The following is a 24,505-nucleotide window of genomic DNA, read 5'->3' on the forward strand; positions in this document are numbered from 1 at the left end:
AGAGTGGCAAAGGAGTGGTAACATAGACAACATTAAAAGCTGAGGCAGGATTCTCTGGTGTTGCTATACTCAAAGGCAGATGACCTGTTTCTACAGAGCCATGTTGGAAGAACCTTCTCACTCTTGTCCACCTCAGGTTACCATGTAGACAACTTACCCACAGCCAGACAGAACTTAAAGAACTTAAATAATCTCTTCTTTATTTTACTGGTATACTCCTTCCTGACTCAGATACTGAATGATTTTTAAGGTAATGATTAGGCCACATTTTGATTTGTGTTCAGCACCATAATTTGGCATAGCTTGAAGTTGGAAAAAAATACTATGAGAAAATGCTTAGTTTACTAATTACTTGTATGCAATATATAAATATTTATATAATAGTGTATATATGTTACATATAGAAATAATACACATCGTTTGTGCTATAGGAGTTCAAGAGCTAATATGTCAACACTTGGTTTTCCTGTCCCAGTGCCCAAGATGTTTCCCCCAGTCATTTGAGAGTGGCTTTGTTTTTTTACTGTGACGTTTTAATGCATTTCCTGTGTTGCTCTAGCACCTGCTCTTTTATCCTTTTTTTGACTGATCTTTTTTCTTTTTGTTTTTCCTCCCCGTTAGTAAAATTATTGAGTTGCTGCTTTATGGACACCTGTCTTTTCATGTATTATAATAGCATCTCTGATGCATTCCCTGCAGGACTCCAAGAGAGATCACAGTGATGAATATTCACAAAGCCATCTGTAGTATTCCCTTTCTTGACTTCCTCACAAACAAACATATGAAGATACTAAATGAGGAACAATGAAATAGAGCAGAGAAGATGCTACAGGAAAGGTGGATTTATGACTGAAGTTGGGTTGACAAATCCAGTATTTCTGTAGGACACTATTATATACATTTATAACATTGGGCTACTAGATTGTTACCTCCAATTAAAGATGCACCTTAATGCAACAAAATGATGCTCTGTTCCAAATCAAGTTGTTAAATGTCAGTGTTTACTTGGTAAGTGTATGTTCAGTGGCTGAACAAACATTGTCAGTTTGCATCGTGTTGCTAGCTGTGAGAGACTCCACAGGCCTGATCCCTCTGAGACAGCTGTATTCATGAGATTGAACATTTGTTTTAAGAAAACAAATTATGCTTTTTGATGCAGTCTACGTACGAGTTGATTTTTCCCATGTAGTGGGCAGAACAGTTGCTTTGGCACTCTGAATATGAGAAAAGTCAAAGGCAGCTTTCAAAGGTGGGCCATTTGAGTAGATGCGTCGGTTGGTTGGTTAGGTTTGGGTGTGGGGGAGCAGAAGGCTGATGGCTGCAACAAATGCTGCCAGTCCTGCTTGAGCATGGTGTATGTGACTGACAACACAGCTGGGTAGGCTTTTCGTGAGCTTATTCAGCTAAGTGTCACCTAACCAAATTCCTTGCCTCTCTAGAGGAGGTGTCGGATGTTACCTTTCTTAGTCACCTCAGGAAGGGTAGAGTGTCACATGCTTAATCGAGATGAACAACCCATGGTCAGTCTTGATAAGATTTGACTGACCAGTTGTCCTGCATGGGAAAGGAGGGGAGCAAAGGACAGTATTCAGTGTTTGTGGGCTTGGACTGGCTGAAACCCTTTACTTTCCCAGTGAGTTTCTTCCCAGGCTGCCAGAAGTTTTGGAGTGTGCTGGAGGGCAGGTGACCAGCTGTGTTGTGTAAGTCTTAATGTTTTCGCAGCATTCAGGTAATGATCAGCTTGGACTGTGAAGTGCTGTGGGAGCAGCACCACTTTGGCTTAAGTTGTGCTCAACACAGAGAGGCCTGATAAGATCAAAAAATCAGAGATTTCTGCTTGTGGGGAGCTCCTCTGATGTCTTGACTGCAGGAAGAAGTTCTGCTACTAACCCCAGCACTTACCTGTCTCAGGAACATCACTGGTGTAGGAGACATGTCTGCAGCCTGGCTATCAACACCTTGCTGAAGAAGGCTTCGTTGACAGCATCCTGACCACCCCTTTGTCCTGCCCCATGGGTGCTTGCTTAGTAGTGTGAATAAGCCATTGTAAAGTTGGTGGGACTCCTGTTGGACTGTCATGCTTGCAGCGTGCTTGTTTCGTGAGGCAGTGCTGTCATGTGGGTGGAGCATGGGTCAAACAGCCAGAACCTCCAATGCACTGATCTCAGCTGGGTCTTTGATCTGCTGCATGGCCTTTGATTTAATCACTCTGTGCCTCAGTTTCCCCATCTCTGAGCATGGGGAGCAGGATACCTACCTCACAGGGGTGTACTGAGGCCTCGCTCTTGTTGGTGCCGTGCTTTGACAATACAAAGCCTTTTATACACATTAAACTACAATTGTCTTTTCTGGCCTGGGATAGGAACAGAAATCTTCAAAATGTTATCTTTTGGTGCTTTTTTGGGGGCTAGAAGGCAGGTGTTGGTAACTCCAGTAGAGTGTAGGAACTGTAGAGGGCAGTTCAGTCAGAGGGTGGGTTCAGGCTTCCAAGAGAGTAGCAGAGGTTTGATGCAGTTCTTAAACTGAAGAAGGTACTGTGTCCCTCAGATGAGATGCTGCCTGTCTTCTCTACCTTAAAAAAACTAGGGTCTGCACATATGCCCCTCCCAGTTCATCAGAGCTAACAGGGAGTTACAGTTCACTTGAGTAAGAGTGGTAGAACCTGGCCCTTGAATTTAGGAAATGGGACCAATGGATGAAATCCAAACAGCATTCAGAGGACTTAAATGCTCCCTAGAAAGGGCATTTCAGCTGCTCTGGATTCAAAAGATAATCCCGGCTTGTTCGGGTGAGCTGAGAGCAGGATTGCCTGCACAAGTAAAGTGCACAGCTTAGCCCTGACATGACTTTTTCAGCTGAGGTCATTGTTAAGGAGTCACACAGCAGTGTGATTATGTTTGAGCTCTGTTGAGAGTCAGGAGGAATCCAGGTGACTGGGCATCTGCAGGCCCCACACTTTGTTTGTAGGCTGTAGTGAACTCAAAGTCCACACTGCTTTCAGGCACCTCTGTACACAGCTTTTACAAAAGAGAAGGGCATTTTCAAGATATCTGTCACTATTGCTATGACAGCCTGGTTGTGTGGGAACAGCCTTTTGGGCAAACTCAGTTGTGCTATGATCTTCTGCGATGACACATGCATTTCCAGCCCCCGTCTCCTGTGGGCTTAGTTGCTGGGATTCTGATACGCCCAGGGCAGCTCTTGAGGATGCAGGAGCTCATTGTTGGGCATCTGTTTGCAAATTGTGGCTGCCTTGCCTGTGTCCTGCTTTTCTGTGAGGAATGGAGTTTCAGGATGAGTCCTGAACCTGGCCCTGAAGCAGGCAGGTGAATGCCCCTTGTTCTTAATGGGGTTTTTGCAGTGGAGATCTATTGCTACATTTCTGAGCAACCACAGGTTATTCTCCTAGGAGATGCTATATTAATAATACATAAAGTTTGCTGAAGAAAAATAAAATCTGTTAAAAGCAGATAGAAAAATAACACATTTGTTTAGTCCTTCAGATGTAGGAAATGTTTGCAAAAAGTTCTTTGAATTTGGAAAAGTGGTGGGAGAAAAATTTGTTGGCGAGAAGTTCCTGTGGGAATTGCTTGGAGACAAGTTGGAGGTTGTGGAATTTCATGCGCCTGTTCAGGTGTGTGTGGAACACTTCGGATGATACGGTTTGTTGAAATGTTACAGTATATTTCTCTGGCTTTCTAAAGAGTCTTGATACAAGTTAAAGATCTCTTTACGAATATTGCGCCTATTTGTAATGCTGAGTGTTTAAATCCTTCATGTTATCTGTATTATATTGTATAATTGTGTAAGATACGTATGTTTACAATAAATTCTTTTATTAGCTGTGATAGGATTGTCTTGAGTGTCACTCAAAGAAGTTTCTCCAAATCTAGAGACTTTTGTGTGATCTGTATATTGAGAATGTTTTACTTAGTTCTGGATAAAAACTGGTAGTTATGAAATTGATCTGAAGAAAAAGGTAGTTTTTCCCTTTGCTAGTTATATTAATAAGCTCTTGGGTTTGGAGGTTGGGGGAAGGGAAGCCAGGAGTTCAGCAAACTTAGCTCCTCCCACTTCACTTCTTCAGAGCAGCCTGTTTAAACAGCAAGTAATTGGTTTGTGAGGAGAATTGAAAAGCACGGTGGGTTGACATTGGCCAGCTAGCAGACACCCACCCAGCTGCTCTTTCACTCCCCTTCAGCAGAACGGGGAGAAAATAAGATAAAAAACCTTGCAGGTCAAGGTAAAAACAGGGATGTTTTATACCTATTACCATTATAAGCAAAACAGACTCAACTTGGGGGAAAATTAGTTGAACTTCTTGCCAATTAGAATAGAGTTGGATGGTGAGAAACAAAGACAAAAAAAAAATAAAACACCTTCACCCATACGTTTTTGTTCCTAAGACTCTACTTCAGTCCTTCATTCCTGACTACATATCCTCTCCCCCTGCAAGAGGTGCAGGGGAATGGGGGGTTGCCCGTAACAGTATCTCTTTGCCAGGGTCTTCCTGCTCCCTTAAGGAGTGCTGGTGGCTGGAGCCAGCTGTGTCTGGCATGGGGCAGTCCCCCCCTCTCCTCACAGAGACCCCATGGCCCCTCTGCCACCACCTGGGCACAGGCACCCAATACAAAAAGAAATGGAAAAACTAAGAAAAGCTAACTTCTCTGTTTTCCCCAAGCTGTGAGGCAGAATCATACGTGTCTGGGAGCGGACTTAATGCTCTGTTGTCTTTCAAAATACTGTAAAACTGTTTGTACTAAATCCCATACAAGTGGCTCATCTAAATGAACACACACTGCCTTTATGCTGCCAGAGCCAACAAATGACAATGATGTGCCCAAGGAAGGCTGACTGCGCCCTGTGGGCATGGGCTCCATGCCTCCTCTCCTGGCTGCTGCAAGGCCTGTCGTCTTTGTGAACACACCTCCAGGACATGGTGGCCAGGTGCAGTGTGCCCAGAAGGTGCTGGACAATCCACTTTAGAAATGAAGTCATTTGCACACAGGGCTGGTGCAGGAGAAAGTGGTGTGTCTGGTGTCCAGGTGCAGTCTTGGTGACACCAAAACCTGTGCCACCAGGAACAAGGGCTTGTCCATCCCTTCTGTGCCATCTCTGCCCTGAAAACAAGCACAGCCTCTCTGGGTTATAGGGCACCAGCATCCTACCAGGTTGGTCCTTAGGATCGTACGTTACTGCAGTGGCCAGGATAGAGAAAATCAGTATAAATAAACCAGAGGTTTGCATCTGATTGTTCACCCTTTGAGAAATTAGTGCAATGCAAAATGTGCTGTTTATGAAAGCAGGCAAATTACTAATGTGCTGCTTGTGAACCTTCCAAGTTCAGGTAACAAGAACTGTTCTGAGTAATGGAGTATTCCCCACACCAGAGCCTCACCATAGCATGTGGAAGTGCAGGTGTTCACAGCTCCCTGGCATAGTGAATGCAGCTGGCACAAAACTCACTCTCGGCATCCCAACAGGCCAGGTGTCAGCAAGATGGAACGGAACAAGCCTGTTCTTTGTCACTCTATAGGTAGTAAATTATAATGCTGTGTAAAACCTTCCTTTTAAAGGACATTAAGTGTCAAATAACCCTTGTTTTCAGTGTGATTCACAGTTGGAAAGCCTTGGTGGACTTGGATGTGAACCCAGAGCAATTGGGAAGACAAATACTAGTGTGAGAGCAGTGCTGGAAGCAGTCCCAGCATCGTGACTCCCTGGAGCCTGCAAAACCTGTGTAGATTTGCCCTTTTCGGAGGAACTTGGTGTGATGCCTTTCCATTTAGCTGAGGCAGGCACCCTCCACACGGTATCAGGTATGCGGGCACCACTGAAGGAGGGTGTTGAGAGCACGGCACCTGCATCAGAGTAGATCTAACCTGTGTGTCCCCAGTAGCGAATGTAGCAAATTGGTATCATTAGTTCATCCCCTTTTCCCATTGTGTTGGTGGACTGCTTGCTGAATAGTTTGCTTTCCCTTTGCAAATGTTTGGGAAAAAGCGATGACGAAGTCTGCAGAGCAACAGCTTTCCTTTGGAAAGCAGTTGTGCTTTTAAATCAGCAGTCAGGCCACAGTTCTACGTGTGCCTTGGAAGCCATTCTTGCTGGGGGTCTGTGCCTGCAGATAAGCTTGAGGAGTAAGGAATCGACTGGTGATGGCTGTGAATGCAGACAGACATCTCTGCGACACCTTGCTTGGTGTCCTCTGTGCTGTGCTGTCCTGCACGTGGAGCTGTGCGAGAGAGAAATGCAGTGACAAATTGTCCTGCAAGGTTGAATACTCAAGGGTTATGTTTTACAACAAAAAAAATGTAGGAAAGAACCGATAGCCAAAATACATTTTAATTTATTAAATCAAATTCAGTCCATTTGATAAAATACAAGCTTATTATATTACCAGTTTGTTCAGAACTGGGTAGATATTTTTTTTAAGAAATACAGTGAGTTAAGAAGAGAGGCTGAATAGACAATTTATCCTTTTTCCCTTTTTTTTTTGCTGTTAATAAAGTCCAGTATTGAAATGAACTTAAATTGTTTGAACGAAACTGTTAAAAACATTATAAAGAGTTTAAACAAGCAGATTGAATTCTTAGAAACATCTAACATGCAAAACCTTTAGTACAGTTTGAATGTTTCAAATTAATTTCCTGAAAAATGCATCTCCTGAAAAATTATTTTGGCAAGCACTGGAATTACTGTAGGTTCCTCTGGGTCCAAGGATGAGTGTAGGAAGTACCATCCCTTGTCCCAGCCAAACAGCACTGTTAAATTCTCACATAATGCAGTGAGAAGATGCTGTCTGCATGTATACCAAATACGATCCACATGCCAACAGTTCAAAAACTGTTCTAATGGGAATTATCAGCAATGCATACGTGTTTGCAGAGTCCCCAGAGTTCACTGAATTTGCCTTCAACTTCAGCTAATAGGAAAGGTAAGAAAAAAATCCACCTGTGTTAAAGCCATCATCACAGATTAATGAATATCTGCTCACTTGTTCATCTGAGGGTAGTTTCCTTTCATTCTAGCCAACATGTTTGTGTGTTTTGAACACAGAAACTAAGAATTTTTCATTTTTTTCCCCCAAATAATTAGCAAAACCATGAAATAAGCAGTAGACTAATTATCTTGCATAAGTCATTGAGATAGCGACTGTAAACCCACTACAGTCATGATGAACAAAGGCTAAAAGAATGTTTTCTTAAAACGTGTACCTCGGCAAAAGTTAAATGTACACTAATCTAAAAAAATCAACTTTAGAATAATGACACTTAAAATGGCCTATCTTAAAATTAAGGATGTCTTACATTCTACGTTACATTTTTCTTTAAGAAGAGTTTCTAAGTAACATTCACTTCTGGTTGTTCCTAGCATTAGCATTACCAATATACAGGCAATAATTTAGGAATTTCAAGGCAATATTTTCCACCTTGCATATGCAAAGAGTTAATATTTATTAAAAAGTATGAGCATGTCCTTTTCATTAAAGGATCACAAATTGCTTTAGGTAAACTCCATATACAATATTTACACTCACCCTAACAGCTACATAAATTACATAAATATTTGGGATCCTCCGGAGCCTGGTAGGTGCCTAGCTGACTCCGTCCATGCAATCCTCTCGAGCCAGGCTGGTAAGTTGCTGTCAGGGCTGTCTCCCGAAGTTCAGTCCCCTCTCGCTCCTGCATCAGCCCACCCATTTTGGAAACATCCAGCTTTCCAGCCTTAAAGCCCCAAGACACTGCATGTGCCAGTTTTATTTTAGAGTTCAACGGTGCTGGCTTCTTCCAGCTTCTAAAACAACCCTGGAAGTTCAGACCAGCCCCTTTGATGCTATGATTTCTGGTGATGCCATTTGAGGTGCTATTTCCAAAACCCCTCAAGAAGCTCAGAAGTCAGCCAGACACTCCCTGTCTTTCACTGGCCTACTTAGAGGGTGCTGCTAAATAAAACTCTTTTTGGTTTTAATTATCCATCCTGCTTGTGATTGTTTTCCCTCCCACCCTGTGTAGTTAAGCATAGGGATGTTGCCTGCAATGCTGCCTTTGCTGCCCAGAGTCAATCTCCTAATGTGATGCCAGCTGGCATAGTAATGAACCTGCTCCTGTGAAAAATTAGGTCACTCCTTGCAGCGTGTTTTACCAGTTCTGAATCAAGCGCTTTGCGGTTTGTTGTGTTAACAGAAAGTGTGTGTGCATATCATTAATCACTGGAGCTGCTTTTGATAATACCGGTTCTTTGATCTTAACACTCCTCATGAAAATTGCATAGTGATACATCTTAACAGAAACGCTGCGTTTAAGCTGCCTGGGTGCGAGGAGCGTCCAGGTTCACACGTTGAGGATCCGTGACGGTGCCTGGAAAACAGCAGAAGGGTTGGGGGAGAACCTGGTCTTCACCTCTGGGATCTAGTGGGGTGAGGGCAGAGAGAAACGTTAGCGTGACATATGGTGCGGCTGTGTGGAGTTTGAGGGGTCTGGAGTGTTGTGACAATCTATCTGCTCTCCCCTGTCACATGCCACTACCCGACAAGCATTAGCTCTTCGCTGGGCATCAGTGAGACTGGGCTCATCGTACGTGATGATTCAAGGGCAGGTGTGATGATGCGCCACCAAGGAGGGGCTTTGTTGCAAAGCCCTTGGACCTTGAGGTGTGTGGTATGATGGGGGATAACTGTGGATGGGCAGGCCTTAGCAGGAGCCAGCCTCTACAAGATTAAGAGCTGTCCTCTCCACAAAGCCCCGCTGGCACGTACTCTACAAACATCACAACAAATTCACTGCTGGACTGGTGCTGAATTTAAGTGAGGGGAATTAGTGGTGTGTGCCTGATCCTTAAACATTGGAGAATGCCATCCAGGCTCCATCAAAACGCTCCACTGTAATGCTTTATGGGGCCACAAGCTATGTGTGCTGTGAACAGAGGCACAGACCTGGAGTACTCAAAGGCAAAAAATCGGTTACTGGCCCTGCCAGGCTGTGAAACTGCAAGGACTTCAGTAAGGATGTGAACTCCTCAGGCGCGGAGGAAAGGTAGAGGTAACAGAGATTGCACACTCTGATGTCTGTGGAGTCAGAATTTCACCCAATATGTAGCTGTTGTGGTTGTACTGAAGCAGGAAGGACACCTAGATGTTTGTGTCTTCCCTAATGCTTAAAACCCAAAGGATTTGAAAGAGGACTGGCCTTAGTTGTGCATCCAGCCCAGGACTCTGGGTTAATCTGGCCATAAAACATGAAAGGCTGGAAAGGTTTGCTGGGTGCTGAGTATTCTGATGGCATCATCTGAATAGAGAAAGAGCAAGACCACAGGCAAAGAGATTATAGGGAAAGCTATTGATGTGTTTGTTGTTGTTGCATTGCTCTGATTTTTCCGTTCCTCTGGGGATGCATCTGACATGCTAAGGAACAAGAGGAGCATCACAAACAGCCTGTGCACAGCTGAGTAACGGGGGAGAACCAGCAGTCTCAGTCCTACATGCAAGCTGTCAGGACACAACATAAACCTCTGACTCCCATGTGTCCAGCTGAAGCCCATGGGCTTCAGGCACTGGGAAAAGTTGAAATGGCCAAGTGTAAACCAGGGAGAGCCTGACTTTTGTTTGAACTGGTGACTCCTCAGCACCATCTTCATTCCATACTACACCTTTCCCATGCAGTCTGCGAGAGAGGCCATGGTGGTACCCTGGAGCGCCAGGAAATTAGTCCTTTGGGCCAGAGTGCAGTGCCCTTGACGGCATGTGTTTGTGTCTGCGATGCCAGTCTTCTCTTTCCCTTCCTCAAGAACTGGCATAGGGACTCTGAGGGGTTCATCTAGGACCTTCTCCTTTGCATCCTATCTGTCAAATAGGAAGACACTGTATTTTGCCCCTCAAGAGTCAAAATAAGATTAAATACAACGGTCAAAATACAAGGTTTAAGGGTTAAATACCCTCTATCCTCCTTGCTGCACCTCAGTAAGCAGCCCAGACTATTCAGAGCAAGAAGTTTTGGTGAGGTCTGCAAATTCTGTTTTGCCTGAGGTTACTGTCCCACTTTCAGTGGAGATGGATATACCGATCGTGTGCCTCGCTGCAGCAGTGTGCCAGCAATGTTCTGTGGAGGAGGCACTTGACTGTCTGCTGATTAAACATCTTTTCCTAGTCTCCTCCAAGGCAAAGATTTACTTTTTACATGTGGCCCTGGAGTAGCTGCTATTACCTCTAATAGCACGGCATGCTGTGGCTGGGGAATTCAGCCCTGGACCCGTCTCTGCTTTCTGAGTCACTCAGTGTGGCCTGTGAACGGCTTTTGTGGTTGGTTGTGAAATGCTGTTCTCTTTGTGCTTAAGTGCAAAAAGTAGCCAAACTAGAGGCCCGTGGGTGTGCACTTTCCTTCCTCGTGGGGACGAGGGGTGTGTAGGGTCCTGCCAGGGAAACCATTGAGTACAGAGAGCACGTTTCCTCATGGGATTTTCAGTAATGATTAGATGTATTTTGCCAACAAGAAAATGATCTTACGCTGGTATAAAGGCTTGCAGAAGCTCACAAGAAAAAATCCTAAGGAAGTCTCCACGTCCCAAGAGCTGTGAGGCTCGGCTGCTCACCACAGCTATATCATCCTTGGTGTTGGTGGCAGGGGCAGCTTCTGTCCCTACCTGCACAGGGACGTTTTGTCCCGTGTGGGTGCTGTTCCTTAGGCAGTGATTTGCAAATATTCCCATGTGAAACCTGTGTCCACGGTTGCTGTTAGCACCAGAGGTTGAATCTTGTGCTACAGCCCTAACGCTAGTGCACACAGACCGCTCTGTGTGCGCAGAGGGTGTTACGAGGGTGCACCTTACGCAGAGAAAGAGAATGACACACCTTGTACATAAGGTATCCAACTGAGGGAATCACGAATCTTGAACTTCCTGAGTGTCATGCAGTTAAAAATCTTGGTCTCGGGTTGAATTACAGTAAGTTACAGTATGACATTCTCTAACACGTCACTCTCAAAGCAAGGGATGGCCCCATTACCTAATGGGCAGTGATGAAAGAGTGGCCAATGAGGACATGGCTTTATTTTACACGCATCACACACATAACAAATGAGGAGTTCCTGAGCATACTTTGGGCTTTGCTCACATTGACTTTGGGATTTTAAAAAATAGTAATTACCTTAAAATCTGCCTTGTAGCTTGTCTCTTGAACGAAACGGTCTTCTGGGATAATGAAGCCTTGCTTTGTCTTTATAGGCTTGGATGGTTTTGCTCCAGTCCATGGGCGATACTCTTGCCTGAAATGAGATTGTCAAGACCCAAGAACCCATAAAACACAACATACTCACAGGGAACTTCTGCTCAGAGTGGTTGTAAAGCCGGAAGGCAAGGCTGGTTACAATCAGCTCATAATTGAACTTGTTTAAGGCATACTGAAAATAAAAGAACTGAGCCTAGAGGCCTGCCTCTCTCAGAAAGCCCAGGCTGGAAGATGCAACAGGGCACAGACTGGGCTAACTGGCTGCCCTGACTTAACTCTTCTTTTATTCCTGGTAAAATGTGCTCGGTGCTTTCCTCCTGGATAAGAAAGTCAGGGTGACTTTTTGCTTAATAGCTCATGACCATTACAATGTAAAACATTGGCTGACTCACTGGCCACTTACAATGTAGAACATCTTGGTCTGGGGCTGCGAGTGCCCAGCCCTCTTGTGGAGGGAGGCTACTGATGTCCCCTTATTTGGCTTTATCTCTCTCAACCGCAGGCACATTTGTCCATGTTACTCTGTGGCAACTCAGTCTGAAATGCATCCGACAGGAGGCACCATCTCAGCTGGCAGGTGCTTCTGCTGCTATTTTCCTTTAAATGGGGGCAAGTGCTTTGACTTTGCATGATAATGTCTGAGAAGGCGGCACTTTGCTGACTCACTCTTGGAGCAGTGACATCTCTGAAATGGGTGCAGAGACCACTCTGGGAAAGGGGCAACACATGTTTAGAGAGCACTGAAGAACAGCATGGCAAGGTCCGGCTTAACTTGGCTGCCAGCTCCCTTCCACAGCCTTCCCTCTGCTTCTCTGTACCTCTTGTCACAACCAAGCTTCACTAATGCCCTCTCCATTAGGACTTTCTGAATGCTGCAGTAGCAGTCAACTGAGCCAGCATGTCTCTCTCAGAAGACAGAAGTGTGCTCTTTTTGTGTACGTATCTCTGGCAACCAATTCAGGCAGCTTCTGTAGCAAAAGGAGAGGCAACTAATGAAGCTGTGACAATTTTACATTCATAACCTGGCATATTTAAATAATAACCGAGTTGTACTAGCTGATTATAGACAAGATCAAGGGGCAAGACTGACTCCTGAGCCATGTCCAGGGCAGGGAAATAGGCAGCGGTTTAAAGCACCAAGCTTAGCTTTGGTCACAGCCTTTCTAATTTTCATTTTTTTCCAAGCATGTTATTTCCTATTTTAATAGTAGCTGCAAATTCTTCTTTTAAAAATATTATTTCAAATGTGTAAGTGTGGAGTATTATTTTACAATGTGTACTTTGTTCTTGATCCTTTTAGTATAGTACCAAAATATCCGTTGCCTGGTTTATGCTTAATTTCTAACCATAGACTGAGCCTTAAAATGCTGCCTCTTTTCTTGGTTGATTTGTAGATACAGGGTACAGCCCTGGACTGTATCTAAGCCAGTGAGAAACCAGCATGGTAACAAAATTAATTCTAAAAAATTAAATTACTGCTTCTTGACTGAGCTGCCAGCACTGGCCTCCTGTCAGGGTGGATGAGTGTGGGTGCAGGCACAAGGGAATGGGCAGAAGCCTGCAGCTGGGGCTGGCAGCAGTTTGTCAGCTTGAGTGGAGGTGGAGCGAGTTCTTAAATCCACTCAGTTAGTAATGGATATTGCTCTAGAGAAAAGCTTCCTGCCCATCAAAAAGCAAATCGAGGCTCCTGTCAGGGCTGTCTATGTGCACTGCAAATCTTGTCTCTAATCGGTTTGCTCTTGCTGTTCTGAGCTGCCACGTTCAGCCTTCTCTGCATCTTGCTGTACAAGCTTGCTCAGGCAGCAGGTTAAGCGCCTGCACAGCTCTCCCGGTGCTGGTGGTGTGGTTCCTGCTGCTTCAGCACCTCAGGATAAGGAAGCACCTTTGCAGGAAGGTGATTTTGGCCAGGCGATGCCCCAGGAAGGCAACTTTTCAGCAGGGAATCTCAGACGTGTGTGAATGCCGAGTTAAATCTGAGTTCTGCTCTGCTGCACAGCCAGAACTACTGGGCAAAATACCAGCAAAATGGTACAAAGCCAGCTATTAGACCCCAGCAGTTTCCAGGAACCGCAGCCTGCTGCCCCACATAAAGCTGGATTGCATCAAGGATGCTGGTGGCATTGATTTCTAACCATTCATCCTCTGGCCGGCTGGTCTCCCCGCTGCATTACGCTGCAATTCAGTGTGTCCCTGGCTTTCAATGAATGACTGTGCCGCCTGTCTCTGCAGCCAGCTCTCTCACTGCTTTGTAGCAGATCATTTGCTGATTTGGCAGGGCCCCAAACACAGCCCTTTTGGATCTCAGGACCCTCATTTTGGCTGGAAGCCAAATTGTTCTCCTCTCAGCCTGGACAGACAAAACTATTTTTGAGGCACCTGCATGCGGTAAGGAAATGCTCTGTCTTCACCCACAGAAATGTGAGGGCAGATGTAGTCACGGCTCAGCTCCACGGTAGCATTTCTTATCTGGACCCAGCATTTTCTCCTGGGCGAACCCAGGACTCTGAGCCACAAGGAAGGACTGAGCAAATCAGAGATAACTTATCCCCTTTGGGAGCTGGGGTACTTGAAACAAAACAAAAAATTAAAATTATAACCTTTGGTCCAGAAAGTATAGCTAACTAAATTCCCTCTTTCAACTTGCAGGACACACGCACTCATCTCCAGCTGCATAGCAAAGAGTCAGGAGGAACACGAGCCCAAATACCAGTTTGTTGACTTGACTAGAAATCAGTCATGGAGTCATGAGTGGAGTCAAAATGCATGTGCTACTCAGAGCCTGGGGAAGAGGAATGACCCCTTTTTAATGTCACTTAGTTTAAGATGTTGTCAAGATTTAGTGACTGTACTTGTACCCTTGTTTGCTCCCTTTGCTTAAGGAAGCCACAGGATCAGGTCCAGCTCAGCCGGAGCATCGCCCCTCCCTCTCTTCCCCACGTCCATCACCATGGGTGGTGTCTTGTCCAAGATCACACAAGTAGCAGTTATTAGCAAGAAAACAGCATCGTGGGAGAGGAAATTACAGAAACGGCAGGGAAAAAGAGAAAGACCTCCATGGTGTGCCATCCGCCTGCTGCTGGGATGAACACAAGAGACATTGGCTGTTGCTGCTGGAGACAGTCATCCTCCTTCCTGCTGTACCGCTCTTCCTCCTCTACTCGTCCCTAGACAGCAGCAGTTGTCAGGTGACTTTGGGGCTGCAGGGACCTGCAAGTGGAGTGGAAATAGCCTCCAGGCCCATAACTCAGTGTCCAGGCTCTCTTTAGGTCCTGTTTTGCTCGCCATTCTTACAACCTAGTGGTGAGATTTTTGATCTCCATAAATAGAAATGACCCAGTGGTACTTAGAAGTACTAAAGCACTGGGGCTGTGAAAGAAAAAGGCCTCCTGAGTTGTACAAAGGCTTTAAAATAGTAGAGAACAAAACGGTAGGGCTGCTTTTTGTGTACTGCTATTGCTTTACATCTGACTCTCTCTAGGAAGGAATAAGAAGCTTTTTGCAGGTGGTTGCTCTGTTACTCTGGAACTGCTTTGATCACATAAATTACTAGTTTGTCAATCATTTCTTCCTCATTCTTGTTATTGGTTAATAGGGCCTGGTGAAAGGCATTTCTTTTTTTGTAACGTGATGATGAGCTGTCTGGAGGGGAAGGTTTTGATCAATGCAGTGTGGGGAGCCAGGAGGCTTGTGGCCTGCTGGGACAGTTTAATCCCCCCGGGTTGACGGGAAATGGGGCAAGTGGGAGTACAGCTAATGCGTAACCAGGCGGTTACTACGAAGCCCAGCTTTGAAGAGAGCTGTTTCAGTGAGCTGGCGGTTGTGTGCCATCACCCTCCCCGGGTGAGCAGGGCCTGTACCAGGGCTGTCAAACAGCCTGGACAGGGCATCAGGCGGGCAGGATGCTCCCACCAGCTCTCACCATGATTCACCAAGTGGCCTCACAAACTTCAGGGCATGATTTGTGAATGATGGTTTCAGTACTGGTCCTTCTGTTCCTTCTGAACATGGTGTGCTGCTGCTGGCAGCTCTGCCTCCTGCGGCTCAGGGTGCTGCGAGCCACGCGGCTGCCAGTCCATGTGCTGCCTCCAGCTCTTTCCCTGTTTCACAGATATTTTCTGGCCTTGGAGAGAAAGCTGCCTGTGAAATCTTTTTTATTTCACTGACCTAGTGAAAAATCTAATGTAGAAAGCTTTTTGATTTCACCGAGATGGAGGGCTTTCCTACTGGATGTGGGGAGGCAGAGGGTGGAAATCAGATACTGACCGTGCTGTTTGCGATGCTGGGGCTGCCACTTCCCACCAGACTGACCTTCAGTATTTCTAGTATTTCTTTGTCTTATACTATACCACCAATGCCATCACACTTGGCAATTTAGTACCTCATCTTTATGTCACAGTTTGCTTCGCATGAATAATTATCAGTGATGTCTGGAGCCACTGCATTCAATCCTGTTTCTCATTTAAGAAAGAGAGAAAAAGGCTCATCCTGTATAGCTGAACGTAACTCTGAGCTACACTGCCTGAGCTAGTCTGCATTTATTCTTCCACTGCCCTCTTCCTTCTCATACCCAGCAAGCCAGTGTGAATTAAGCAGCATAATAAGCATTTGTCCCAATTTCCCTTCAGTAGAAAAGTTGTGTGCACAGTTTAGGGGTCTCTGTTATTTTCTTTTTGAAGTACATGCTACTCTAGATGCCTGCTGGGAAGCCAGACTGCTGTGCGAGGGGTATGGGCAGAAGGTGGTGGGGTATGAAATAGCACCCCGTTTGCAGTGCGGCTCCTTGCAGGTGCTCAGGCAGGTTGCTGGCACAGCCGCCCCTTCAGGTGTTTTGTTTTGCCCAGGCAGAGCTGGGCAGCCAGTTGTGCTCTCCCAGAGGTTAGGCTGTGTCTGCTTACGGCAAAGACCTGCACAGATCAGGGTGCTGTGACATCTCCTGGTCAACAGAGGACTGCAAATGTCATGAGTCACAGATGCAGCAATGAGAGCTCTGTGGGATGGACAAAGTCAGGAGCCCTTCTAGATAGCAGAGCCATTAAACTGCTTTTCCTCTGAGCTATGTCAGACACTGGTGGGGTGCTGGAAGCCCTTCCACGCCTTGGACACAGGAGCAGGTTGTGCCCATTCTCCTATCCAGACAGAATGCACAGCGTGAGGACAGAAGTGAGGGAAAGAAAGGCTGAAGGAGAGAAAAAGTTAGAGGGGTAGAGGAAAGATATAGAGGAGGGGTAGAGAGACCAGCACACAGGAGGAGGAAAGCAGAAGACACCTGGCTGCTTCCTGTCTCAGCTCTCACCTGTAGCAAGGTCAGGCATTACTTGGCACTGCTCATAACTCACAGGAAAGAAGCAACAGCAAAAGACTGGACTGAAATGCCAGGAGAAAATCCTTAAGCCTAAAACTGTTGACGTAGGGTGAGTTTTGGGGGCTTGCTCTGCTCACAGACAGATTCCAGAGGAAGGAGCACTTACAGTGGTGTGATAGGACAGGCAGCTGCTTCCTTCTTATCAGACCTGTGGGAACAGGGGTTTGTGGGTAGGTCTTAGGGTCTTGACCTCTGTCATTATCTGCTTTCCCATTATTTCCCCTTTTCCTCTAACATATGTTTGGGTGTACTCTGAGTGGAAGAAATTCCTCCTACCTTTATGCAACAGCTTTGGACCTTCCCAATTTCAGTTCTGCAGCATCCTTTGCAGAACAGACGTCGTCTTTTGAGCTGCTATTTCCAACCCCCCTCGCTCTCTCCTGCCATAGCTCTGCCCCCCTCCAAGCCCTCCCTTCCCCCAGCCAGACTATGCAGCACACAGCCAGTCTCTATGGATCCATCCCAACACCTGCACCAAGCAAGCTTACTTCTTAAATAACATAAAATTCAGGGGCTTCAGTATTAATTTCCCCAAGCAGCAAGATACTTAAGAATGTAAAGATAACTAAGCCTTGATTATAAAAGCTTTACTCCTACTATTAAGGATAAGCATGTGTTTAAGTATCTTGCTGGATCAAGGACAAAGCTCCTTATACACAGTACTATTAACCCTGCCAGCTCAGGTGTGTGCTGTGATCCCACCCTCTGCTGAACATGAGTGTAGGTAGTTTCTGTTTTCTTCTGCACAGCAGAAATAAGATGCTTTTAAACATGAAGTGGTCACCACAGTTCACCTTGGCCTTTTGCACCAGCAGTGTGTGAAGGCTGATGAATAGTATAGACAGGAGAATATGGGGAAAAGCATCATTCCCATTCATTCTGCGGAATCTCCCCTGGTGGGGAGGACGTGTCTGCTCCTGGTCACAGTGCAACAGCACATGCTCACACAAGAAGGTGGGAGTTCAGCTTGCCAAGGTATCTTCCACCCTGCTATTCCCAAAAGCATTAGCAATGGCATATCAGGCTGTTTCTCCTTAACAACCCCAGCTCTTTACACATTTTTTTCTCACTAAAGCAACAAAACAAAACTGTTCATTCTGGCTGGGCAGGAAACCTTGCTGATCTCAAAGGCCCTCAGTTTGGTCTGCTTTACTGCTGTGCCTCCCACCTGCAAACAAGTCGGGTGTTCTTGGCTCTCATGCCCGCTCAAAACACCTAGAGTGTGGAACCACCAACTGCAGAGATCAGGCTCAACTTGGGACTGGCATTTGGATTTTGTGCAGGAATTTGCAATCATCCTTCCGCGAGTGCTAATACAAGCAAAGCCAAGGGGTAGGGGAAGATGAGGCAAAACAATTGCTCACAGCTCTAATGCAATATTTTCACTTACATAGTTGAAGTGCTTTCCAGAAACTGGCAGGTTATCAAAGGGAAAACTGAGGCCCAAAGTGACTTTAAGTACAGCTGAGCCTTGAACAGGGTTCTCCTCCCAGCAATAGCAGCCCTGGCAGAAAGGTTGTACCCGCATCCCTGTTGCCTTCTAACAAGGTAAGAAGATGACATCCGGAGAACAGAGCCAGCTGGAGATACCTGCTGACAGCATCAGCTTCTCTCACCCACTGTAGAAGGGAGCTAAGTAAAGCACTTATCTGTTTCTAAAATGTCTGCTAAATGCAGTTAAGACCTAGTACTACAATTAATTGTGTGCAAAGTCAGAAGTACACAGCACCTGCAACTTACTGCTGAGAGGGAGGAGCCACTTCCATGACCCCAAAGGACAAACCCTTGGGAAGGTGCAGAGGGTGCCACTAAGCACTTCCTTCTGCCTCCTCCAGAATCACTGAGGTGTCCTCTACCGCAACCCTCTGCAGCAGTCCCTGGGATCTTTTCACAGTTGGAGCACATCCCATTTTAGCCTTTCAAGTGCAGCTTGTATTGATCTGCCTTGGTGTGTGTGCCTGAGCTCCCCCCAGGTAGCCCAGTTAGGGTTTGCCTTTAGTCAGAGCAGGCAGAACTCCAGCCAAAATCCAGGGACTGGAGACCGGAACTGCCCCAAAGATCTGGGGACATGCGGCAATAGTTTGGAGGGCAGGCAGCTGTGCTGTCCTTCCACCTTTTATACAGAGTTATTCTTTCAAAATTAAAAATATCTTTGTTTCCTCAGAGGTGCAGATATTCTTCCAACAGCCCTTCCACCTTTATCTTTCTTCCGGCTATAGAAAGGCTCCCACCAGAAGTCACCTGGAATGGGACTGGTCTTTTTGTCTTGGTCACTGATCCTGGGGGTGGGTTTATTTTGTTCTGGTAAATGCCATGTCAGAATAGCCGGCTACATCATGTACAGCCAGTTTTGTGTGCAGCTGAGTTTCCTTCTGTGCTTAAAAAACAGTGCAGAGAGAAAGATGTAGTAGGAACTTGCAGAATAGAATCTCACAGGACCAGTGCGTCGATGCACAAAAGCTTACCAAATGGTGCTGAATGTTACAGGGCACTCACCACTACACTTGGGCGCTCTACAGAAACAAACATGTAACAGGCTGTTGTAGAACTATGCTGTCAAGATCCCTGAATTAAAAAGAAACAAAAAACCCACAAAACCTAAAAAAAACCCAAACCACCAACACCTTAGAGAATTAAGCAAGAAAATCACCACTGCCATTAAAGGCTTGGAGTGGACCACATATCAATGCCAACTTTTCTGGACTGCCCTGTTCAAGCCAGTCTTTCCCTCCTTTTGTCTTTCACATTAAGCAAGCCCAGCCAGCTGCTGAGACCTGACAAAGTCACAAAATACAGCTGGAAGCTGCTGACTGGCAGTGTCCACATGGCAGCAGCTGATCCTACCAGCAAGAGCCTCGTGGTGCGTGCCGGACCCAGCTGGGTGCAGAGCCTGTATCAGGCTCTTTCTCCTTAACAACCCCAGCTCTTTACACATTTTCTTTTCACCAAAGCAACAAAACAAAATTCTTTCTTCTGAAAGCCGATGCCCCCCACAGAGCCTGGTCCTCAGGGCCACCTGCTCACAGGGCTGAGCCATAGGGGAGGGCTGATATTCCTGCAACAGCAGAAAAGGGGGAATCCCCCCGGTGTTCTCTCCAGCAAGGAAATGAGAGTGTCTAATCAAAAATGCATGTATTTTCCACACATTTGCTCCTCTCTAACCATTTACCTGCAGTGGTCCCTGCCAGCATGTCTCTGTGTAGGACACACTGTCCCTTTTCCCAAACACCCTAATGACATTATGTGGTTCCCCAACCTTCTACTCAGGGCTCAGCACCCTCCAGCTGCCCCAGGTAGCAGAAATCCCCCTTGCTCTGCCTCTACCAGAGCTGATTTGCCCTTCCGGCTTCCCCAGTGCTGCCTCCTCGCCTGTGGGTGGGTGCAGCCTACAAGAAGGAGGGCAGGTCCCTTCTGCCACAAGGTAGTGGGACTGCTGTGGCCACCAAGGGGCAGCTTAATGCATAACTAGGGTCCTTCTGGCCTTTGTCAGAGAGGAAAGTTAAGAACATTAACCCTTAATGGTGTTGTTGAGCTACAACCTGAAGATGAGATAAAGGTTTGCAGACTGCAGTGCTGCCTTTGAAAAATGATAAGGTAAGAGGAAAGGAGGACCAAATCGTGTAGTGGTGTTAGTGGAAGAGTCCTTGTGGTTGAGTGTGCTCAGCTCACAGAAGGTGGGTGTGCTGTGGATCACCCCTTTTCTGCCTTAGACCAAGGAGTTATCCTGGGGCTGTGGCATGACTGAACCTACCAAATCCAAACCCAGTGCCCCAAGTGTAACTTAAAATGAGCGTAACTCAGCCAAGTATCTGCTTAGTCTTTCTTAGAAAAAAGGCAATAAATCTAAGGCAAAATATAATCTGGCAGCCTGTGAAGCTATTGTGGGCTTTCCTCCTGCTGCTTGTTGTGATCCCTGTGCACTCAGTGGTATGGGGATTTCTTAAATTTGCAATGTTGTACTAGGTGATAGTTCAAAAAACTGTGGGAATTACTGGAATAAGATAAAAGTGGTTTGACTTTTATAGGCCTGTCTGTGTTAGTTGTACCGTAGAGCCTTCAAACAGCTTAAAGGTTTTGTGTGAGAACTTCATCCTGGTGTGGCTGCCCTGGCTTGTGCCTCCATCTTCATCCTGCACTGCTCCTCCCATCAGCCTTGAGATGTTCCTCGACTACCTTTAAGTTTTACTTTTTGTAAAACTTGTTTTGATTTGGGTGTTGGCATGTCGCCCCAGCCAGTACTTTGTTGTGTGATTTGTAAATGTCTTGCTCTTTGATGACAGTAGTTGAGAGTCCTATGTAAGATCGGACAAGTCAGAGGGAAGAACGGTGTGAGAAGTGACTCTTTGCTGAGTGTTGGAACATCTGTAGGGAAGCTGTGGTGCTAATGCACCCTTCTTCTGGGGTCAGGCTGAAGAAGTGGGGGAGGCTTCAAGAATAACATGGAGATGGATGCGTTTCTGAAAGACAAACCTTGCTAGTCTTATTCTAGGCAAGCTTCTCTGAAGTAACTCCTGTGCTGCTTTGAAATTTAAAAGTGCTTTTCTTCAAAAACAATCATCACTGTGACTGTCCTATGAGATGTGGCAAAAGATAAAATAGCGCATAAATTGAAGCATTGCAGTTATCCTTCCAGAGTCCGCATGTTAACTGCACTAGTACCAGGGCAGCTGCCTGTGTGGGGAGGAGTGGGATAAGCACAACACTCTCCTGTGCAGGCCTATAATCCTTCCCAGGTCCCCCACTGTGTTTGTCTTAAAAGCTCTGTGATAAATAATCTAATTAATTGCAATTATGAAGAGACATGTCTCCTAGGTACATAACAGATAATAAGTGTCTAAATACTTGGGATTCTATTGGAATAAAAATAATTATTCTATTAATATACCTCAAAGGTGTATTAAAACCTGCCAAACATTATTATGAGGGAGCATATGTTAACAATGTTAAACTGGTACAATGCCCAACAGCAGCCTTGTAGGAGCTAAAATCCCCTCTCCTCCCATGCTGGATGTCAATGAGAACAAGGGTTGAATTGAGGAGCATCCCCCCAATTGCGTGTTCCAGAAAATAAATCTATGTAATCAGTCACACTGATCACAGGGAAAGGAAGGCATCAATAACATAAGTCACTTAATAATTTTTGAAGACTCTTTGGGAAAGGTGGCTTGTAGACGATTTTTTCCATTACCTGGCATATTTTTGGAGATATATCCCCTATGTCTTTGCATCTGACTAATCTTTGAGACAATAATTTGGCTCACCCCGAATGTGGCATTCCAGGAGTTTTAAAGGGGAAAAGCTGTTGGCAGTGACAGATTTGGGGGGCGCAGCTCAGGGTGGCTACGGAGCACGGGCAGGTCCCGGGGGGCAGCTCCAGCTGCCACAAGACCCGCTCCTCGCAGCTGCGGGCGGGAGCAGCACTGCTGCGCTGGGGATGGCATCATGGATCCCAGCCCGGCTAACTCCCTTATCTCTCCCTTGCCCACGGCAGGAGCCGGGAAAGGCAGGCGGCCGCGGCGCGTACCCGAGGCCGGCTCTGCTGCAGAGGCACGCAGGAGGTGCTGGCCGGGCCAGTGCTTTTAAGGACCGCTCATCCAAAAGCGAACGCGGCTTTGGCGACCAGGTTGAGCCCGCTGGCGAGGCGCAGCCCCCGGCCCACCCTCCCTCGGTTACAGCCCCCCCCCCACCCCCGTTTGCCAGCATCCCCGCCCCGCGCTGCGGAGCCGCAGCCCCCGCCGGCGGCAGGGAGCCCCTCGGGGCGCGGAGCGGGGCGGCCCCCCGGGGCCTCCAGTTACCTGTAGGAGGTGGTGTGGCCGCCGTCCGCCGGCGAGCGGGGCCGGAGCTGCTCGGGGCCGCCGCCGGGCAGGGCGCAGACGGCGCGGCCCGGGGCGGGCTGGGGGGCGGCCCCGTCCCTCCCGCCGCTGCTGGCGCTGACCCAGGGGAAGGCGTCCCTCCTCGGGAGGGGCCACGCTCTGAAGTCCCGCCGGTACTGGGTCTCCGCCGCGAAGGGCTCTCCCGCGGCGACCGCCCGGCCCTTCCTGCGGCCGCCCGCCTTCCCGGCGGCGGGGTCCCGCGGGCGGGAGGCCGGGGCGGGCGGCCGGGCGCTGCCCCGCGGCGGGGGCCCGCCGCGCTGGGTCGCCCCGTCCTCCTGCTCCTCGATGTCCGAGTAGTTGTGGATGGTGAGCGGCACGGAGAGGTCGGACTTGTCCAGCTGGCTCCAGAAGCGGGCCAGGCAGCACACCCGGCTGATGCAGGGCCAGGCCATGGCCGCGCCCGCAGCCCCCGCAGCGGCGCCCGCGGCTCCGGCGCCCGCAGCCGGCCGCGCGCCCGGCCTCAGCCCTCATGGGATGGGCGGCAGCCCCTCCTCCCGCCGCCCCCCTTCCCCCGGTAACGACAGCCCCGCGCCGGGATTACGGCCCGCGCACGTGACCCGGGCTGCCGGCGGGGGCTCCCTGCGGCCGCCGGTGCCGGCGGGGGGGGAGCGGCCACCGGGCCCCGCCGCCTCGGGGCGCCTTCGAGGAGGGACCGGCTCTCCCTCGGGCGCCACCGGGTCCGGGTGTCCGTCCCGGCGCGCTGGGATCCTCTCTCTGCCCCCGGGAAGGGCCGCAGCACACGCAGCCCCAGGCACCGGCCGAGCGAGGGGTGCTGCTCCCTTCCAGTAGGTAGTGCTGCTTAGCTGTAACTTCAAGCTAGCCGTAACTGTTTATGATTAGAGAAAGCATTTGTATACGAAACCTGAGATTTGTAAAATAAGTGATCTTGATGAGAAATAGCAGCTCCGCAATGTCCGTTTCCAATTGCCGTGTGAAAAAAAAAAAATCCACTTCAATTAACACCCCCCCCCTCCATTTACACTAACAGTTTAACGGCTTCGCTTTTGAAACACTACCTACTGACAAAAACCCAATTATATATGTAATATATTATATATTATATATGTAATTATATCTTATATATGTAATAGATGATCCACATCATTTACTGTTTGCCAGAGACTGGGAACCACAGCTTTTTCTTCATACGTTCATGTTCAAACCCAAACAGTCCTGGCGCAAACCACCGAAGCTGACAGAATTGCGTCGGGGATAAGCCTGGCTTTTGAAAGTTGACATCTTATGTAATAAGTGGCTACAGGCCATAATGCTCCTCCACAATTCCCCGCTCAATGGGTTATTACAGAAGCAGCTGAATCTCCCAACGGGTCACCAAACCGTGGAATATAAGGCTGTAAAAGTGAAGAATGCGGATAAACTGAGACACCACCAATTTGAAAATCAACCTATTCAAGGCTAACTAGACAGATACCTCATTTTAGAATGCAGTAATCTAGTTACAGGTGGTTATCTGATAAGATCTAATAAGAAATTAATTATGCAGTGGAACTTGGAAAGCTAAGGTTTACTGCTTTATTCCAGCTGAGCAGTTTGGATCTGTAGCGTATCAGCACCTCAGACCTCAGTCCGGATTTGCACCTTCTTCTGGTGGGGAGAAGGGTGAGAAATGTGGATGTGGACTGAGGCAGAAACTCTCCTTGAGTGTTTGGGCTTTCTGTGGAACACAGTTATCAAGGGATAGAAAGACATTCCTCTGCAGATGATCCTGTTGTCCTAAATATCTGGCTTGGGGCTTGCTGGTGCTACTAGCAGTTTTGATTTCACCCCCACTCCCCCGAACGTGTCAGGGTAAGGAGACTCAGACATTTCAGGTAACAACGTTTTGGTCCCCCCCAAAACTCTCAACATAATACATGGAATATTGGAAGCTGCATTTATTTGTTGCCTGAAAAACCCACAATCATAATTTTACTTTTAGGGATATGCAGGGGGACATTTCTTCATTTTCTGCTGCTCTTTTGGGTTTTTTTTTTCTAGAACTACTCTGTTCTATGTGGCAATTTTAAAAAATAAATTATATCTGGGTGA

The 24,505-nt window shown here is 47.2% G+C and overlaps 2 protein-coding genes across 9 annotated transcripts in view; one reads left to right on the forward strand and one right to left on the reverse strand.

Moving 5' to 3' along the window:
- The window catches only part of YEATS2 (YEATS domain containing 2), a 51,196-nt gene extending 47,348 nt beyond the window's left edge, over nt 1-3,848 (forward strand). For all 4 annotated transcript variants that reach the window (XM_064457278.1, XM_064457281.1, XM_064457279.1 and 1 more), the window contains exon 31: nt 700-3,848. In XM_064457278.1, the coding sequence (XP_064313348.1) occupies nt 700-808 (109 nt within the window). In that variant the 3' untranslated portion in view covers nt 809-3,848. The remainder of the gene's footprint in view (nt 1-699) is intronic.
- Nucleotides 3,849-4,776: 928 nt separating this feature from the next.
- MAP6D1 (MAP6 domain containing 1) lies at nt 4,777-23,230 on the reverse strand. Of its 5 annotated transcripts, none has more exons than XM_064457290.1 (3): nt 22,379-23,230; nt 11,141-11,258; nt 4,777-6,235 (listed from the first exon to the last, which is right to left on the reverse strand). In XM_064457290.1, the coding sequence occupies exons 1-3, from the start codon at nt 22,846-22,848 to the stop codon at nt 6,068-6,070; spliced, it is 756 nt and encodes a 251-aa protein (XP_064313360.1). In that variant the 5' UTR covers nt 22,849-23,230; the 3' UTR covers nt 4,777-6,067. The 5 variants fall into 5 exon arrangements, with proteins under 5 accessions (XP_064313360.1, XP_064313361.1, XP_064313362.1 ...); XM_064457291.1 differs by lacking the exon at nt 4,777-6,235 and adding an exon at nt 6,334-8,411 and having other exon boundaries at nt 22,379-23,224; XM_064457292.1 differs by lacking the exon at nt 4,777-6,235 and adding an exon at nt 6,334-8,360 and having other exon boundaries at nt 22,379-23,223.
- Between the last annotated feature and the right edge of the window lie 1,275 nt (nt 23,231-24,505).

The sequence above is a fragment of the Phalacrocorax carbo genome, chromosome 7, assembly GCF_963921805.1.
Source record: "Phalacrocorax carbo chromosome 7, bPhaCar2.1, whole genome shotgun sequence".
NCBI lineage: Eukaryota > Metazoa > Chordata > Aves > Suliformes > Phalacrocoracidae > Phalacrocorax > Phalacrocorax carbo.

Bases quoted from the DNA above. Each gene is read 5' to 3' on its own strand.
- MAP6D1 (XM_064457290.1), bottom strand. From the start codon at position 22,848: ATGGCCTGGCCCTGCATCAGCCGGGTGTGCTGCCTGGCCCGCTTCTGG. The intron at 11,259-22,378 runs GTAACTGGAGGC...ATCTCATTTCAG, and splicing joins GGCCACACCACCTCCTACAG to GCAAGAGTATCGCCCATGGA. The intron at 6,236-11,140 runs GTAATTACTATT...TCTCTCGCACAG, and splicing joins GCTACAAGGCAGATTTTAAG to CTCCACGTGCAGGACAGCAC.